This window comes from Pagrus pagrus, assembly GCF_965226575.1.
Source record: "Pagrus pagrus genome assembly, chromosome: 9".
NCBI lineage: Eukaryota > Metazoa > Chordata > Actinopteri > Spariformes > Sparidae > Pagrus > Pagrus pagrus.
The window spans coordinates 10173505-10192091 of NC_140193.1; the positions used below are offsets into that span (position 1 = coordinate 10173505).

The window sequence follows — 18587 nt, forward strand, 5'->3', positions numbered from 1 at the left end:
CGGTCTGTCGGTGCTCACAGTTGTCTCGTTTCATTCCTACAAGGACTCCTCAACAGGATAAACACACCATTTTAAGAGGTACATTTCAGTGTAGCTTTTTAATGGGCAATAAATCTGTGTCCACAGGCGTGGATGATACCAGAGGTACACCTCAGGGAGCACATCCATTTTGCTGTGGCCATCAGGGACAGGGGTCTTTTCATTCGCTTCCATTACTCTTATCTGATCAGGGTGAGGCACCCACTCCTTAGGCATCAAGTCACACCAGGCTCTCCTGCTGCACACTTCCAAACGCTCAGACGACTAAGAGGAATGTTAACATACTGTACATTTCACTTTTCAGGATTGCCCGCGGTGATATTATTAGACACTCACATTATTAAAGCTCTCAATTTGTTAGTTAATTGCCCATGTTACACACTCATCCGACAGTTAACACCAGTTATATAATGGAGGTGGATTTTTATATACATTTACATTGACCTGTTGTTCATTTCAGGTGTTCGGTACCATTAAAACCATGTGACCTGACATATATATTTTACAGCCGTTACCAAAATGTCACATGTGAACAGGTCGTTTTCAGCGATTGAATTAAATTAAATTAGCATTTTAAGAAGACACTCACATATGGGTTAAAAATGAAAACAAAACAGCATCTTTAATCACGTGAAATGTGTTTCTTCATGTGAATTCAAAATTTTTACATGCGACGCGAACAAAAAATTGTTACTCTAAAATATGTCACATGTGAACTGGATGTTTCCACCAGCGATCGGTGCTTTTCACATATGAAATTTAAATGTTGTGTAATTACATATATTCAATTTGTATATTGGCTATTTGTCATATGTGGATTAACATTTCGTGAATTCCACATTTTTTACATGCCATGTGAACTTTTATTTGCACATATGTCACATGTGAACAGGACATTTTCCCAAGTGACTGTTTTTCTCACATGTAAATGAAAATGTTCACATGTAAATTACAAAAAATTAATGTGATTTGATTTTTTAAAATTTCCACATTAAAGCAAAACATGGTACACTTCACATGTGAATTCAGTTTTACATGTGATTGGTTGATTCACATGTGAACAAAAAAATTTTAATGGAAAAATAAAACGTCACATTTGAACTGGACATATATGAATGAAAAGCTCCATGAAACGTACATGTTCACGTGTGAATTGCATACGGTGGTACTTGATTGACTTTTTTATTCACATGTGGATTCAAATTTCACGTGGAGACAAAACATGGCACGAGAAATCGCATGAATTTGCCTCTTTGTGTGCAAATTCCATATTTTTAGATGTGATTGGCAATTTCGAAAATTCAATTCAAACTTTAATATGAAGGTGGCTCGTGTGCAGAGACTGTCTTCGACACAGCGGCCAAGGGTTTGATTCCAACCTGTGGCCCTGTGTGGCATGTCATCCCCCTTCTCTCTCATCCAATTTCCTGTCATCTCTCTATGCTGTCTGGTCCAATAAATCCAAGAAAAGGCCAAAACAATAATTAATTAAATAAAATATCACGTGTGAATTGGACAAGTGACTGGCTTTTTTAATATTACATTTTTCACAAGTGGATTTGAATGTCTACATGTGGAAACAAATACTATTTAAATTTGAGTGTAACAGCAACTAAACATGTTGCGCTTGAACACGTGTATCAGCTCTCTCTGCAAAAGCTCAGTCCATAAAAATGCTTCCTCTTGCTACAGATGCACACCAGAGCTGGATTTGACAAGCTGCTGATCCTTTACTGGTTTTCTCAAAATGCATCCAAGAAAACAAAGGAAACTACAGTACGTCCTAATTGGATGAGTCTGAGGAAAGCACAGCAGTTAAAAAAGCATCTTTGAGTTCATTATAAAACACCTCCTGGGATGTACTGAGCGTCACAGATTACTGTTACTGTTGTCTCTCAATTCATGGTGGAAAGGGTGGTGTCAGTTTGCACTCTACTGCAGGCTCGCTGTTATTTGGAAGCATGCCACAAGGGTTTTGTCACATAAAAATTTGACCAAGACCAGTTTTGTATTCAAGCATCTAAAGTTCTGGCCTCATGTGCTTCTTTTAACAATCTCATTTCCTACGATCCAAAGGACAGAATAAATTTTCGATTGCGACGATGCCACTGCAGGCACCGGCTCCTTCAAGCATTACAGTCAGTGGAGGAAAGCGAAAGAGAAAGATAAAAGGTTGGAGAGGCGTCCTAAAGCATAGATGGTATCAGGTCTTCTCCTAGGATCTGTGCTGAGAGGGGCGGACGAGGATCAGCAAGCTGCTGATGAAGACGTCTGTGTTCCAGCAGGACAGAGCGGCCTCGCGTTCACTTTAATTAGAGCTTGCGCCGAGCATTCACACATAAAACAAGAGGGAAAATCTCTTTCATGCAGTGTAAAAAAGGTTCACCATTAAACATGGTGCTATGCTAATGCAGTTTAAGCACAATTTCTTTTGATTATCACGGTGGTGTTGTTGTCTTATCTATTTGAAAAGAAAACCACTGAAGAGAGAGGAAAAAAAAGAAGCACCGCAGCCTGACATCCACATCCATTAACATGACCATTAAAAAGAGAGCGTAGATAATAATCACCCGTCTTCAAACTGGAATCTCTTGTCACATTGATTTAAACAATCCCCAGTTTAGAGACAAAAATAAAATAAACCCGGGCTCCTTCAGACTGCTGGAAAATGGTTTAATGGGTTAATGCAGGCATTCTTGCAGACAACAACTTCATCTTTTTTGCTTCCAAACAAAAGAGGGTTCAACATCTCAACATGACGCTGAATGATGAGTAATATCATGTAAAAATGATGCTACTCTTTTAATTTACAAAATCCTCTGAAGTGTTGGTCACACCACACTACATACGAGACGGACTGGATAAACATGACAACCCCCCATTCAAACACAGAATAACATTGCCAGTAGAAGTGATGCTCAGCATCCTACAAATATCCAAGCATGTTAGAGGAAATCTTTTTTGCACATACTCAATTCATTTAATTCTGCACAAATATGTCAGATAATTGCAGAAAATAAATTGTTAAAAACAAAATTGGTACTTGGACACTTTCTTTGACAATAACATGACCATGCATTAGTCTCTCCACTTTTAGTTAACCACAATATATTGAGAATATATAATATTTGCAAGTTGGTGATACTAAAGGACAGAAATTCTCAAAATTTAATCTATAACAGGTCACAGACGTATGATCTGGAATATGTCATTCAAATGGGAGACTGAGTAAATACTTCCATATACTTCCAATGTTTTAATATATTAGGGCCAAAGTATAGACACTTTTCCGTCTTACATGTATTATAAAGGATTGACACTGGGTCTTCGTAATGGCAGATTACAATTTTTTTCCCCACAAATATGCAATAGACTTTCTTGTACACTGGTCTTCTGAAGATGGTTCAACTGTCATTTACATAGAAATGGTGCCATCAATATGGGGCATACACATCTTTTAAAAAGTGTAAAGAACTGACCTTGCACTGAAAGTGTTCATGCTTTTTAATGTCTAGTCACAAAACGGGCTAAACATTACAAATATATAATATTTCCCATTTAGTTAAACCTTTGTTACGTTCCTATAGAACTCCATATCAAAATGACTATTCATGGGAACTAGTGCAACCTGGAGGAGGCCTGGTCTTTGTGACAAGGCAGGCACAGAGTAAAATAGACAAAGTACTCTAGAGCAGCTCCAGAGCAATGGCAGATATATTAAGGCCATTTTCAAAATTACAGGGAAAAAAAACAGTAGCAGACAGCTCGACTTGCTACCCAGGCTGAACAGAATTCAGTTGGGGCAGCAAAGCAAGCAAGCGACACCGATTTTACCAATTTTTTTCCCAAATCCACTGATGTCAGTCGTCCACGTGCCAGCCTCCCCACATCATCCCCTGGCCAGAAAGCTCCACTCTTCCTTATTCAAGTGTGTTCAGTTTTGGTGGAAATAAGAGTGGTACCCTCGCTAGTCCTTCCTTTGTAAACCCATGCTTCACACCTCCAGTAAAGTCCTGGGGCACAGTCAGGCAGTCAGGACTGTTTTAGACGCTTCCTGGGAAGACCAAAGGGTGGGCACTGTGCTGAAGCCAGGGCACGGAAGGCCTCGGCTACCAAGTGAGGGTGGGATTGGATCATTGACTTCCAGCCTGCAGTCTCCATTATATCTGTAGCATGACTGTAAGCACAGGCAAAATGAAGTTAACACTCAGACATGAGAGCGTGCACATTAAAAATCAATAAACATAAATGAGATTGTAATGACAAAGCAAATAAGGGGGGACTTGATTTGTGAGTTGCATGGAAAACTTAAAAAGGGGCCATTAGTGCTTTCCATGCATGGGTTGAAATTAATGTCGGGTTAAAATGTCTTCACATGTTGAATGCATGAGATGGAAAAGAAGTTAAACATTTCAAGGTGCCCTATGACAACACACTATATCATCTGAAAGAAAAACTTCAAACAGCGGCCGCCTCCCTTCTTTTTAAAATTCTGCAAATATTCCATTTCCAGGGTTTATCCAGGTATGAGTCTATTAATAACTTGGATACAAAGATATGCCGCTTCAAACTGAAAAGGCAAATAGCACTCTGTCTGCTTGGGCTAAAACAATGAATTCTAATGCATCTGGTAGGGGGAAGAGATAAGAGTGTGTTATTAATCTTGTGTCACATATATCAGCTAATTACATACTTGCTATTCCAGTTCTTTCCATCTTTACAGCCCAGCTGTCTCAGGACACTGCACCTATGGCAAGGAGATAAAAAGGTAAGCATTCAGGGCTGGTAAACAGAAATGGCAGCAGGAATTTATCACTGGAGGTTTTTTCTTTTTTTTTTTTGCGATACTTGCCTGTTGATAAAATCTATGGCTTGTGCTTTGAGCTGCTCGGCACTGTGCAAGTCTGCTAGGATGAGGGTGTCGGCCACATTCTCCACTGAAAGGCTGTTGCACAAGGCCTCTTCACACATGACCTTTAAACGCTCAAGAGCATACTGGGGTAGGGGGGCGAGAGGGGGACACAAATAGAAGCGGTTACACGCTGGATGTAAAGTGGATCCCCATGGTTCGAGGTTTTGTCTCAACTACACTGAATACACACAAAAGATCAGAACAGATGTGATCAGTTAGTTAAATTTGATGATTACGACTCTCCTGGGAACGGGGGAAAAAAAATTACCACTCCCAAAACGTCTGCAATGGAAAAAACAGGAAATACCCAATTTTCACCACATGATGTATTTGATTTATCACTTCAGTAATGATATTGGAGGGAGGCATGCACGGTTGTTGCTCAATATTCTGGTTCGCTGTTCAGTTGAAACTCATCCTTTACATTCACAAACAGCACGATACTCTTAATACAGTTTTGCTAACCCTACAAGAGGTGAAATCGTGATAAAGTGGTGGTGCCTAAAAAGTATTTATAAGATTATAGACGGCTGCAGTCCCCAAAGTAATATGGCTTTTAAAGCTGCACTGATTTTAAAGGCAATCTGGTAATAAAATAATAACACAATCTATTGAATCCCAATCATGATCCACAATCTAAATTACAATCTTATTTTTTAAATTTTAAAAAAGCCCTGTAGACTTGGGAGTTTGAAACAGCCTCTGATTTTCTGCATTTGCACCATTAAAAACACAATATTTATTAAAGATGGTTCTTTTTTTGGCACAAGCTCGTCATCCACCATGCTGCTAGCTATAACTCAAGTTGCACCGTTTACAGTAGGTCACCCGCGGGAGAGCAATGTGAAGTAATTTGTCCGATTATCATAGCCCTCTAGTTGGCTACATCGCTCTACTGCAGGGGTTTTCAACGTTTTTCAGGCCAAGCACCCCCGGCTACATAAACTGTAAACAAGCTGTTGCATATTCAACTGGACTAGCATTAACGTGTAGGGCGGTGCATAGTGCCATGTATAAACAAGTCTGCAGCAGTTGCATGGCTAATATTTTTAGGGTTTTAGCAATAAGTTACGACACAATACATTGTGGCACACAAAAATGTCCATACACTTGTGATAATACGACAGATAACTGGCCAATATTTGTCAATAATACATAGTTGCCTAGTTTTTCCTTTATGGGTAGGTGCTGCATGGTGATTACGTGTACGGTTAGGCTAGTTGTCTCACATGAATGCACAAGGAATCACAGGTAGACAATCATCAATGTGGTGTAAATTAAATGGTTCTTGTTATTTTTGCTAATAATGTATCAAATTCATGACATTTAAAGTCTTGAAAAAATAAAAACTTTAAAAATATTACTAAACAATAATATGGCGGGCCCACTGCAGTTAGTGTGGGGGGGCCCTGTTGAAGACACGGATCTACTAGGTCAGCTGGGTTATGTGAAGTTTGGAAACATTCAATACAGAGATCGGCATGATTCACCTGAAATTTAGATTGCGGACGCCTTCAAGATTGATCACAATCTGAAATCTTGAGACGACCAACTCTTAACTGCAACTTAATAAAAGCTGCAAAATGGGACGACAAAATGTGAACATCTATTGGCAACATAGTAAAATCTGGAAGAAAATCCAAACTAGCACCTGAACAGCAAATCAAGTCTCTAACACTGCCTCTCACGTCATTAAGTTATGACCCAACAACTGCTTTAAATATTGATTTATTTTTTTAAATCATAAATTATAATTTCTGTTGACAAAAGATGATAAGAAATTTCCATTATAGAATAAAAACAACATTGCTAAATACCTCCTCAATTCTCTTACCTTCAATTATATGCTACACAAACATACTAAGTATCTGTTAAAGAGCTACTTTCCTGTATTGAATTCTATATTTTTCACACCCTGCACAAACATGTTGTAATAATGGGTGAGGATGAGGTGGGGTGTAATGGACTATATTATTTATAGTTTATCAATACTGAGATTATGCCACATTAGAATGCAAGCTAACAGCTGTGTAATTACACAACAGACCGCATTAGCCTTTTAGCCTCATTGACTTGCACTGCTTTCTGGTCACTTCACTGATTGGAGGCTCCAAACATTCAAACCCAAGCGTTGGAGAAACAGTGAGGTACATGACTGCTCATCCAATGACCGCTTCAGCATTAGTGTTTCAGTGTGTAAATAACCTGATGCTGTAATTAACTTGACAGAACACCTTGTGGCGATGAAGTCTGATAACTGAAAACTCAAATTCTCATCTGAGTTATTTTGATAGAGTTGACAGGTCAAAGTGTTAAACACAGTGGTTTAAAAAAAAAAGCTAGCTCTTTATCTGTGAAAATGAGAGTTGTATCCCAAGATAATTTCAGGGTGGGGCGAGTGGCTGGAGCTTAACTAAACACAGGTTTTATCAGATTACATTTCTGCATGGCATTTAACTCACAAACTGATAAAAATAACTGTCCAAAGACAAAAATAGAGGGACCTGTTTTTCTGCCTCGGGAAAAGAAGTGGTTGTTTTGCAAACGTTCGAATTACTTTGGGACTTACTTTATCTGCAGCTGCCAGCAAATTGTCTGCCATCTTCTCCAGGTTCGGGGCCTTTCCTGTGTATATGAAGCCCATCATTTCTTTAAAGACGTCTGGGTCTACATCACTGATGTCAACTCGGTTCTGGAAGGGAAGACAAAAAGGTTTCTGTACGACTCAAAACATCCATTAAAGAAGACTCTCATTATCACTGAGCTAGGATCAGAGTTCATTATAAACATGAAAAAGGCTCCTGAGAGATAATTATTGCACATGTAGGAAGTAGAGCACTGCGATAGTAGACACAAATGAACTATTAAGTAACCGGTTATTCTTACCTTTTTACTCTCCTCCATTTCATGTTCAAACATGGCATTAAAGACCGGTGACCTCGCTGTCAAAGAAATAAATATGACCGGTCAACATCATGATACGAATGTTAGCACACCAAATAAATAGCTACTGTTCATCAAGATCAACCAACATTGCGCTGTGTGACAAATAAAGAAGCGCTAATTTAAACAGCATGAGATACAGCTGTCCTATGTGTAAGAATAAAAAGACAAACAAACAAAAATGATGTATTTAGCACAACACATCAGTTTGAACTGTGTCTGTAAAAAAAAAAAAAAAGAAAATTGCACAAAATCCAGAAAGCTACCACTCTGTCAGCACTTGCCCCTGACCACAGCAGCTGCCACCATGTCTAATGGACACAAGCTGGAGAGCCTCTCAATCTCCTGGATCCTCCAGTCATCTGGGTCAAGTAGGGCCAAGCAGGGGTGGTAGGGTGGATTAGCATCCACTGCTGAACTAGGCCGCTACAAATCATGCCAGGAACACCAAACCCTCTGTAGCATTTTGAGGTGCTTATGGATCTCCAGGAGAGGCCATTAAGAAAAGGGCATAAACATGTCTGTCTAGGGCCATTTTGGGTTGCTGCGTGCTAAAATGCTGGGGCCAGGGGACTGTTTTACCTGCAAGGATGGATTTGTGGGCTTTGAACTCCTGCCCTCCGACATAGAGGCTGCAGTCTGTGAAGCGTGAACACTCCCACAGGTTCCCCAGATCATCAGACAGCTGACACTCTGGGACCTTCAGCATGTTCATGTTGGACTGGCCCGAAATGTTAACCGAGTCCTGGACAACGCTTACCTATGCACAACAAAACATGACAGAGAGAACAACACGCTGAACATCTCAACAAATCCAGCAGCAGAAATGTCTGCCTGCATTGGAGAGCCGTCTCATTTGAGTTTAATTTGCTCCTTTTAGAGTGTATTTTGAAGACTGAGGAACCTACAGTGGGAGGGAATCTTGTTTGCAAAACACAACCACTTGAAACCAAAATTAATTAACTCTGCCGAAACACCTAATTGATAACGAAAGGCATTTTGTCTTTAATTTGAATGTAATTTGTTTATCAAAGTGGCAATTTCCCAGAAATGGCTGAATCCTTTTGAAAGTGTTGTCTGGCACACGTCTGATCATGGCAGTATTCAGCCAATTCCATTCAAATCAAATTTCATTGACACTTCATTTAGCTTGTCCCCTGAAAGAACATTGTAGAAGACATTTATTCTTCCCGACAGACGGAATTGAATTATTTAGAAAACAAGCATCATTGTAAATGATTTAAGATGGAGGAAGCTTTTCACTTTCTAAGAGGTTAATGCCATTTAAAGCAAATGCCAACAGTATGTTTGTAGTTAAATGGCACTAGAGCTTACAATCAGATGTAAACTGGTCGTGACAAGAATTAAGAGACTCTAGCCTTGATTCACTTAAGGTTACATTTGGGGGAACATGGTGATGTGATTCTGATGTTTGCAAAGATTCATTTTTGGTACAACCCAGCCTGACTCAAACATGACTGAAACAGGATGATCGTTTTCTGATCCTTTTGACACATACTCAATTGAAAAGAGGACAAAGACAATATATTCTATGTTTTGCTTCATCAACTTCCTTCATTTTTGTAAAATACATTCTGGATTTGATGCCAAACAAGTTGAAACCGGGTTAACAAAAGACTGGGAGAGTTGTGGAATGCTCAAGATGTATGAAAGACTCATTCACAAGCAAGGACGGGGCGAGGTTCACCACATTGTGAGACACTATTGTAGAAAGGATATTATAGCATGAGCTCGGGAAAATGTTCTTAAACAGCTAAAAGGTAAAGAGTTTGTTTGCATATTGTTGTATTCTGTTTTATTTATGCTTTATACAGCATCTCAGCTTTTATGGATTTGGGGTTGTGTGTAGCGATGCACCGATCAACTGATCAGTCGGACGGCTTTAAGCGTCAATGGTGATAAATGTTAAACAACAACATAATCTTCTGTTGTCTGAACCAGGGCAGCACGGTTTAAACAAATAAAGTGGGATATTACTGCAATTCATTTCCAGTTGGATGTTATTTGTACCACAAAAGCTCTGTCCAGTTAAAGAGCACTTTATTTTATGATTTGTCTAAGTGAGTGGGAGGGAAGGTCGTGTAACCTGGTGCAGAAAATGTTTGTGAATGCTATTAATTATAGTTCTTAGAAAGAAAATCAGAATTGGCAGGTCAGACTTCTAATAAAAAAATTAAAAACTGAATTGCAGTTTGTGCATCTCTAGTTGTATGCCACATACAACACAGTGCATCTCAGCAACATGGTACTCACATGCAATGATGAAAACACCCAAATAGCAGGTTTTCTCTCTTTTTTAACACTTTTAACTATTCTAAACAACAGAATTGACACCCCAGACTCGGGTCTATTCAGCCCACGCACCAACACGTTTTGCACATCTAGTCAAGTGTAAACAAAACAACCATACACAGCACCTATATTTCTGGTTATTTTCTTTAATTAATCTACTCAAAAAATGAGACAGAATTGAGAAACAGCTTTTGTTCGGTGAACAGAAGGGGAATGTGTAATCAATGATTTCCCAAAAATGAATAACCAAGCAAATAACAAGACAAAAATATTTCCTCTCCCGTTCATCCATCCAATATACTTTAATGTTTAGTTCCATAGATTATCTTGCAAGTAGACGTGACTAAAGTGTGGCTCATTTGAACCATTTATAAATAAAAGACTGCAACTTATTAATTTGAAGGATAAATAAGAAAGCAGCAGCATTTACCTCACAGAACAGGGTGAGCTTGTCATCTGGTAAGAGTCCATTGGCTTCATCAAGGAGGAAATCTCTCCGTATAAATTTTTTGAAGCCCCAGTCTTTGCCTTGGACAAATCTATATGCTCTTTGGCTTTCTGTAACAACAAGAAAAACAATAACGAGTCTTATTATTGCTATTCTTTTACTTGCAAATTAGAAACACGAATAAAAGTGGAGGTATAAAAGGAACGCAAGAGATACGGTAAACTGGAAGTGATCATGATCTGACTGCTTGTACTCACCCATCGCTTTTGTCTCCTCTCTTTTAGCGTTCAACAAAGAAAACTTGAACTTTGCTCTGACTTCACTTTTTGGACAACTAACAAGAAGTAAATACAATGACAGATAATCTTTGCTTTCATCATCAAGTCCCTTTGGATTGACTCGCAGACACCTGGTAGGTAAAAAGACAAAGCGGCGCGTCAGTAACGTGACAAAGAAGACGGTTACAACTTTTACCAAAACTGAAGAATTATGACAAGCTTTCAGGGGTGAGTCTCGCTTGCATGAACAGCAGCGAGCGGTTTAGCTCGAGCACTGACCATTTCATCTTGTCATTAGGGCCAGAGGAGAAGGTCGAGCTCTTCAACACCTCCCCCATTTCTTCTCTGCAAAAACTAAAGTTGTTTATGGTCCACATGTAGGAAAACTTCACAACTTTGACCTTGGAATCAGAAAAAAACAACGAAAAAAACCATTCAGCAACAATCAGACCAAAGCTCTTTGTTTTTGTTTACATTTTCTTTTAAAAAATAAGGCTAATTTCGGGGCTGTCCGTCCTAGATTACATTAATTTGAATAATAACAATACACCACATATAAGACTTTTTGACAGAATAGATATTGATATGTCACAGTTGGGATGTGAAGTAATAACAAAGATGTGAAGTAATAAAATTAATGATGGCTGAATTGCAATTAGCTGCTTCAGTTTCAGGGCCCTGGTACTGAGCAAGCTGGATGGCAAATGGCTTTACTGGAACGCTTGAGCCACCGTTAATGTTATTAGTATCAACTTTGCTTCTCCTACCATGACAAGTCACATTGTCTGCTGTGAAATGACCTATTAACATGAAGACAGAACGAAGTGCGAATAAAGTACTCAGTAGTTCTTAAAGCTGATTTCCTAGCAGTGTGGTAGGATTTGAAAAGTATTTAACAAGCTATCTAAAACATGATCGGTTTTATCAAATGATTGCATAGAACATGGTTTAACAAGTTTAGTCATGTTAATACCTGTGTGTAACACCAGCTCTCTGCCACAGGTCCACTTGACATCTCCCCAGGGGGAGGAGGGGTGGGAACCCGTGACATCACTGGCTTCGGGGTACCACTCGCTATCTTCCTTGAAGCACTAATCGTTGCAAGAAAAACAATAAGTAACTTACTTTTGCACAAATTAACAGCATAAATGACACACATGAAATAATTTCAGCTCAACCATTGACATAATAAAAAATATATACAAATATCAAGATGGTAAAATCCTTCACATGATCTGAATCTACTTGGATTTTAATTGCTACATAATGTGATGCAACCAAAACAGCACCAAATCATTCTGACTGTGTCTTGACATCTTATAATTCTGTGAGAGACATCAGATTTTGTAAATAACTTTAACTATGTGATGTGAATGGACATTTGCAGATGTATCCATGCTACATAGTAAGCTGAATCTTCTGTAACTTTAAAAAACAAAACAACAAAATTGTCGAATTCACTGTCGACACAGTTACTGACTATGTTGCCATCGTCACAACTTAAGCAAAACTGTTCTCAACCTCTTCCATTGCAAAAGTGTCACCAGAAGAAAAACAAAAAAACAAGGGTGTGTTTAGGCAGTCTGGGTTGTTAAAAAAGCCACAAAAGAGACCATTGTGGAGAGACAACTTCCCATGTCACACTTTTGACTCACTGGTGAGGTGAATTGGGTAGTTGCTTAAAAAAAAAAAAGGTCCAGAAACAAATCAAACACGGAGCCTTTGCCATTTTTAGCAGCCACCATAGGAGAGGCTTGGTTCCAATCTACACACTGGACCTTTAACAGTGCTGTTCAGTAACCACTGTATATGCCGAGCAGTCGGTTACAGGCTAGGCTCTGGCCAGTAACACCGTGCAGATAATTGTTATTACAGCAAATGAGTCCAAACACAGTCTTAGTCATATACAACAGCCATTTTTCATGTGCAAACATTCCTATTTCATTTCACTTGAGCAGCGCAACTGTTCAGACAGCAGTCATACCAAAGCCAGCACACAGAATCAGAATCACATTTGCAAATGTTTTCCGTTCCCTCCTTCACCGACACCCCTTTTGGTGTGTCAGCACATTTACTTTCACATTTCTCATCAAGGAAAGTTCATATCAGTTCCTCTAAACCACTGTCATCCCTCGGATCAACCCATATCAGTGTAAGGTATTTACAATCATTCGCCAGAAGGTCTTTCTTAAAAACCATAAAGTCTGTTATGTTGCCTTCGAGATATACCATACAAAGTCTTTTTAACACATTGCACACAAGCACATAGAAAGATGGGAGGCAGAGAAGAAAGGATGACGGTCGAATGCAACTTCTTCCACCATCTGATCACCTCTTCTCCTGCATCACAGAAACCTCTGAGTAAAACTTCAGTGTACACACACACGTAATGGGACTATTTATGTGTGTGTTCACTGGGCCACTTGTTTGCAGCCTTTTCCATTAAAAATTCCCTTTCTTTCCCAGATTCAGTTTGATGCTAAGAATATTTTAATTCTGAGACAATGTGCACTCATGACCATGCAAGCAGGGACTAAAAATCATCATTTAGTGTCTTAGCTTATAAATCACTTCAAGTATTAGTGACTGAGTCGAGGACAACTGAACAAACAACTCAAGTTGAGTCCAAAGACATAACATAACTGTACCACACATTACACTGCTGGAACTGAATCCCCTTTAGCTATAATGGTGAAACATGAAATCCCAAATCATGCAGCATCAGCAAGGAAATTAAGAGCTTCTTGTCACCTCTTGTATGGTTGAAATGTACAAAGATGCAGTTTTTTTCCTAAGTTATCACAGGATCCTTCATGGCCCCATCTTCATGTGCCACTCTAGAAAGAAAAGAAAAACAGACATTAGACAGAGAATGGACCTGATCCACCTCACTGAAAAGTTACTGATGTTAGCAACCAATGTTAAAGCATTTGGCAGTTAAGCCACAGCTCTCACAACAAAGCAGACCTGTCATATTTATCAAGGCCTACAAATAATCCAAGTGTCAATAAAGTGACCTCAGTTGAAAATTAGAGCTGTGAAACCAGTCAATGCCACGTTATTAAAAATGTGAGGGCATCAGTTAGCGGTAAAATAACAGATTGTTAGTGGTAGTGTAGGCCTTAAAAACCTTGCCATGTTAAATGTTAACTGAATTTGTGATGCTTTATCGTATAGCCTAGCCTGTAACTGACTGTTCGGCCTATAAACCAGTCAGTTAAATTAGCCAACTCAAGATTCACCTGCAACTTTGTTTGGCTAACACATTAGCTGTCCTGCTACCTCGCCTTAAATATAACAGAAACGATGCTATCCGCACAGGCAGCTAGTTTACATCAGCTGAAAGTTAAATGATCGTACGTTAAATGAGCTTCGGAGCTTACTTTAGCTTATGTGCTATTCAAAAATGTAAGCGGATGTGGCTACCCTTAATACAAAAAAACCCGAAATCACTAGAAAGCAACAGCTCAATGTTAGCGTAACATCAGCTAAAGTGTCAACACTAATTTCCAAACCATCATCAATATCGCTTCACGATTTCACTTCACCGGACTTATCGTCCTTTGAAATCTAAGCTAATATACCCAACAGTACAATTGTTCAAGGAAATCTATTAGACTGCGCGATTCTGTCAATTGTGTGTGAAATACGTATTTAGCTAACTCAAGCTAACATTAATGTTCTCACTAGCAAGATTAATGTTAACTTCACTTTAGCCCCAGACCGCAAATGCAGCTAGCACTGATCAACTAGCTTAACACAGATCATGTTAACAAAAAATCCGTTCACGTTATATCGGGCTAACTTACATTAGTCACGTTACTCCTCTGTCGCAACACAAACTAGCTAAGGATACCACAAGTTAAACTGGTAATGTGCTGTTTAGACCCCGCATTACCCGGTGTAAAACAAAGGGCCTCCACTGATCCCTGTGACAGGATGCTAACGAGCCAAGCTAACGTAAACCCTCACGTTTTGGTACAATCTGCTGGTGGGAAAACAACGGCGGCTAACTAGCGGCTAGCCGAAGCTAATCTCTGCACTGACTGTTCACAAAAAGTTTAAAAAGACATGGTGACGGCGTACCTTTCAATTTCATACTTCCATATATATCGAATAACGCATATAGCTTTGTGTCACAGTCGCTCCTGGCACCCTCCGCCACTTTAAACTCTTTTTCACAGAGTCTCTTCACAAGGTTTCTTTGTCTAATTTATATCTGTGCTAGCTTGCATCTGTCTAGCTGGCTGGTAGCTTAACAGGCTAGAAAATATAGCTACTGCGCATGCGCGAATTTTGGATAACATTCAGCTCCATCTCATTTTATCAACTGATCCAGACTTTATTACTACTACCAGTGCTACTGCTGCTGTAATAATAATAATAATAATAATAATAATAATAATAATAATAATAATAATAATAATAATAATAATATTAATTAATCAGGATACTTTCATCTGACAACTATAGTTCTTCACGTTATTCTAAAGACCTCACATGCTGATTATTCATGCAAGATGCATAGAAAAATGGCTAATTGCTATTTTAAGACATCAAACACTGCATAAAATACTTCAAAATACACATATTACATATGAATAACTCTGAAAGGAACCATTCTACGGAATGAAAAGCCTGCTTTTATTTTGTTATTTTAAGTAAGTTTACTGCTGACACTTTTACAAAAGTATGGAAGGAGAAACTCTGAACTTTTGGTTAATTTCTTTACATTTTGGTTGAGGTTGAGAGTCCAAAAAACAACAACAACAAAAAAAAAAAGATATTTTCAGCAGGTCTTAACTTCCTTTTAGAGACCAGAAGTCTCTTATTTTGAAGGACCTTATTTTGGAAAACCTTTCTATGGTAGTTAATGGAGAGAGACATTTATTTTTTTGATCCAGCTTGAAATGTGCCATGAACTTCAAATATGATGTCATTTAAAAGATGATTTCTCAAGTCAAGAAAGGCAGTTTGTTATTAAAGTATCTAGTTTTGTATTAAACTACATCGTCTCGCTCAACACGCGTCACCAACACCAACATGGTCAACTCAGTACAGAAAAGTACTGACAAAGATGAAAATCACGATAAATCTGGTCATATTAACAGCTGCAGTTATGTGAAAGGATAGTTTTGTGAGCAAGCTAATATACAGGAGCAGCTCTACAATGTTCAAGTCAGGGGTTTTGGTGACTGTTCAACGAAATGACGTCACCAACACGACTGTTGGCTGTGTAGTCTTTATAATTACGTATTTTAACAGTCTTATATTTTGTTAGTTTTATGACAAACTGTGGCTTTCTTGACGCGAAAAATTATCTTTTAAATTGACAAACATCATATGTTTAATTCCGGTCATAATTCAAACGGATCAAAAAAATTATTTGTCTCCATTCAATCAGGTCCCATGAGGGAAACTGGAAGGGGCGAGACCTCGGCTCTCTGTAGGGCTATTTAAGAATATGTGTTGCTTTTTGGGGCCCAGATTACAATGTGCAATAAATGTTACAACAATTCTGAGTATTTGATGCAGTCTCAATACTCATTTTTTACAGTGTCACCACACCAGTATCTGCCATGTTTTTTCTCTCTCGTCTCTGACAGCGAGTTGACCCACACCCTCACATGTGTGGTGCCCACATCGCCCCGCCTCCTCCTCCACCTTGTGCTTCACACACAATTGCCTGGACTTGTTATATTTTTCTTTTAATGAAAAAAAATCTACATTTTTATGCCCTCAATTGCTCCCTTGGTATCGAATATGTCCATTTTTTGTATCGCAGTTAGAAATTCCCATATTGTGACATCACTAGTTGATGCAGGCATTCACCACTGATGGTTCATGTAAGAGAGTAACCGTAATCATTAACAGCAGCATGAGAGTCCTCGTGTAGGAAGAAATGCAAACAATGTGTACGTCGGGGGAGGATGTGTGCTCATCATCTGCCTATTATATGCCAATAATAGCCCATCTTCATGTGCTGGAGACAGAGCGAAAATAAATAAAGAAAGGAGCCTTGATATAATGTAGCTTACACGATAGATGAAAACCCCGACTGCAGCTCATTCTCAGCCAGCCTTCACACTGTCTCTTCTGTCTGCTTCTGATGTTTCTCGTCCAGCAAACACAAAGCAGCTTGGGGTAAGCCATTCTCTGAAACAATACTCTATAATGGCTCCCTGTAGGCCTGTGATAACTAATTCCCTTTCAGATGGATGGACACTGTTCTGCAGAATGAGCGATAAATGGCTCCTCTGCACCAATCAGTCTACATTCATGGACAAAGTGCGGCACAGTCTGTGAATGTTTTGCGCTGTATTGTGACGCCAAACCCCGAACTGTATGCGAAACAGATCGGGTTCGGTTAAAAAAAATATTGTAAACACAGCAGCAAAATGTCACATTCTGATACTGAAGCACACATCAAATGTCTTTAATATCATAGTTATGACACCCTGACCCATCTTGAAGTCGAAGGAACGGATGATAAGATCCCAGTTGGAGAGATATGGGTGGGGGATGCTTATCAGGAGTTTAAACCAGTTTAATTTAAGGTCAGGGGGAGCAGGCTTGACTGAAAGTGTCTGCAGACAACACGGTCCAAGAAGAGGAAGGCTGAGGAACGATCACTTATTTGCATTTACCTGCTATTCCTTTAATTGGTTCATGTCGAGCACAGCGTGAGCGCCCAGTTTCAAATCAGTTTCATCACACATTTCTATTCAATTCTCTTTCGGCCTCAGAGTGAATAGCACTGAATACCTGTTTTGTGTCTTTTTGTCCTACTTGATACGTTCACAGCCCTCTGCATGAATATCTCCTTAAACAATGGCTGTGACAGTCCCCTACCTCCAATCTACAATACACTTCTAATTAAGAGGATCTCCAAACACCCCTGATATTATTCCTGACAAGTATTCAGTGGCTTCAGTGATGAAGACTGATACAGACAGAACTTATGAGCAGGAAGGGAGGGAAAAAGAAGGCTACAGTGACAAGACGAGCCCCGCGGTGACCTTATCAGAAAAACGGCCATACGGATGTCGAGAGAAAAATTGAGTCTGAAATTAGTTGCCCCTTTTTTTTTTGCCAGTGTCTTGGAAATAAAGCCATAATACTGAACAAAGGAGTTGGTAGAAAAACCCCAAAGATTCCAATTTCATCTTAGTTGATTAAATCTATGTAATAAAATATATGGTAATATCCAAATGTTGAGCGGATGGATATGGAAAATGGCTATTAGTTGATCAGATTATTAGAGGTCCTGCAGAAAGTCGTGTCTTAACTAAGGTTTTCACACCAAAAATCTATTGTTATGATCGACAGCTAATGCAAAACACAACACGAATGCGTTGCATTTCTGTGTATGAGCCTCCTGTTTTTAAAGTAATGTGTCCTTTGTTCTCATCAATGATTGATTTCTGGATAATGGTTGAATTTTATCACAAAAAACGTGATTTTAAAGAAGCCCTTGATGTTGGCTCTAAGGGACAGACACCAAAATGCGACATTCACCAGAGATTTTTGAGATAAGTGGAGGTGTTATTATTGTCAAAATATATTTTATCTCTGTAATAAGAAAAAGCACAACACCAAACAACAAAATAAGCCCCGAAACATGGCTTTAAAAGGCACTTATTATTCATAATTT

The 18587-nt window shown here is 38.9% G+C and overlaps 1 protein-coding gene across 2 annotated transcripts; it reads right to left on the bottom strand.

Moving 5' to 3' along the window:
* Positions 1–2695: 2695 nt before the first annotated feature.
* Positions 2696–15188, bottom strand: spopla (speckle type BTB/POZ protein like a). Of its 2 annotated transcripts, none has more exons than XM_084362273.1 (12): positions 15020–15188; positions 13685–13770; positions 11907–12024; positions 11213–11334; positions 10913–11064; positions 10638–10765; positions 8477–8654; positions 7838–7893; positions 7521–7643; positions 4892–5034; positions 4733–4786; positions 2696–4216 (listed from the first exon to the last, which is right to left on the bottom strand). In XM_084362273.1, exons 3-12 carry the CDS (start codon positions 11982–11984, stop codon positions 4072–4074), a joined length of 1179 nt encoding a protein of 392 aa, XP_084218399.1. In that variant the 5' UTR covers positions 11985–12024; positions 13685–13770; positions 15020–15188; the 3' UTR covers positions 2696–4071. The 2 variants fall into 2 exon arrangements, with proteins under 2 accessions (XP_084218399.1, XP_084218400.1); XM_084362274.1 differs by lacking the exon at positions 15020–15188 and adding an exon at positions 14743–14872.
* Positions 15189–18587: the final 3399 nt, after the last annotated feature.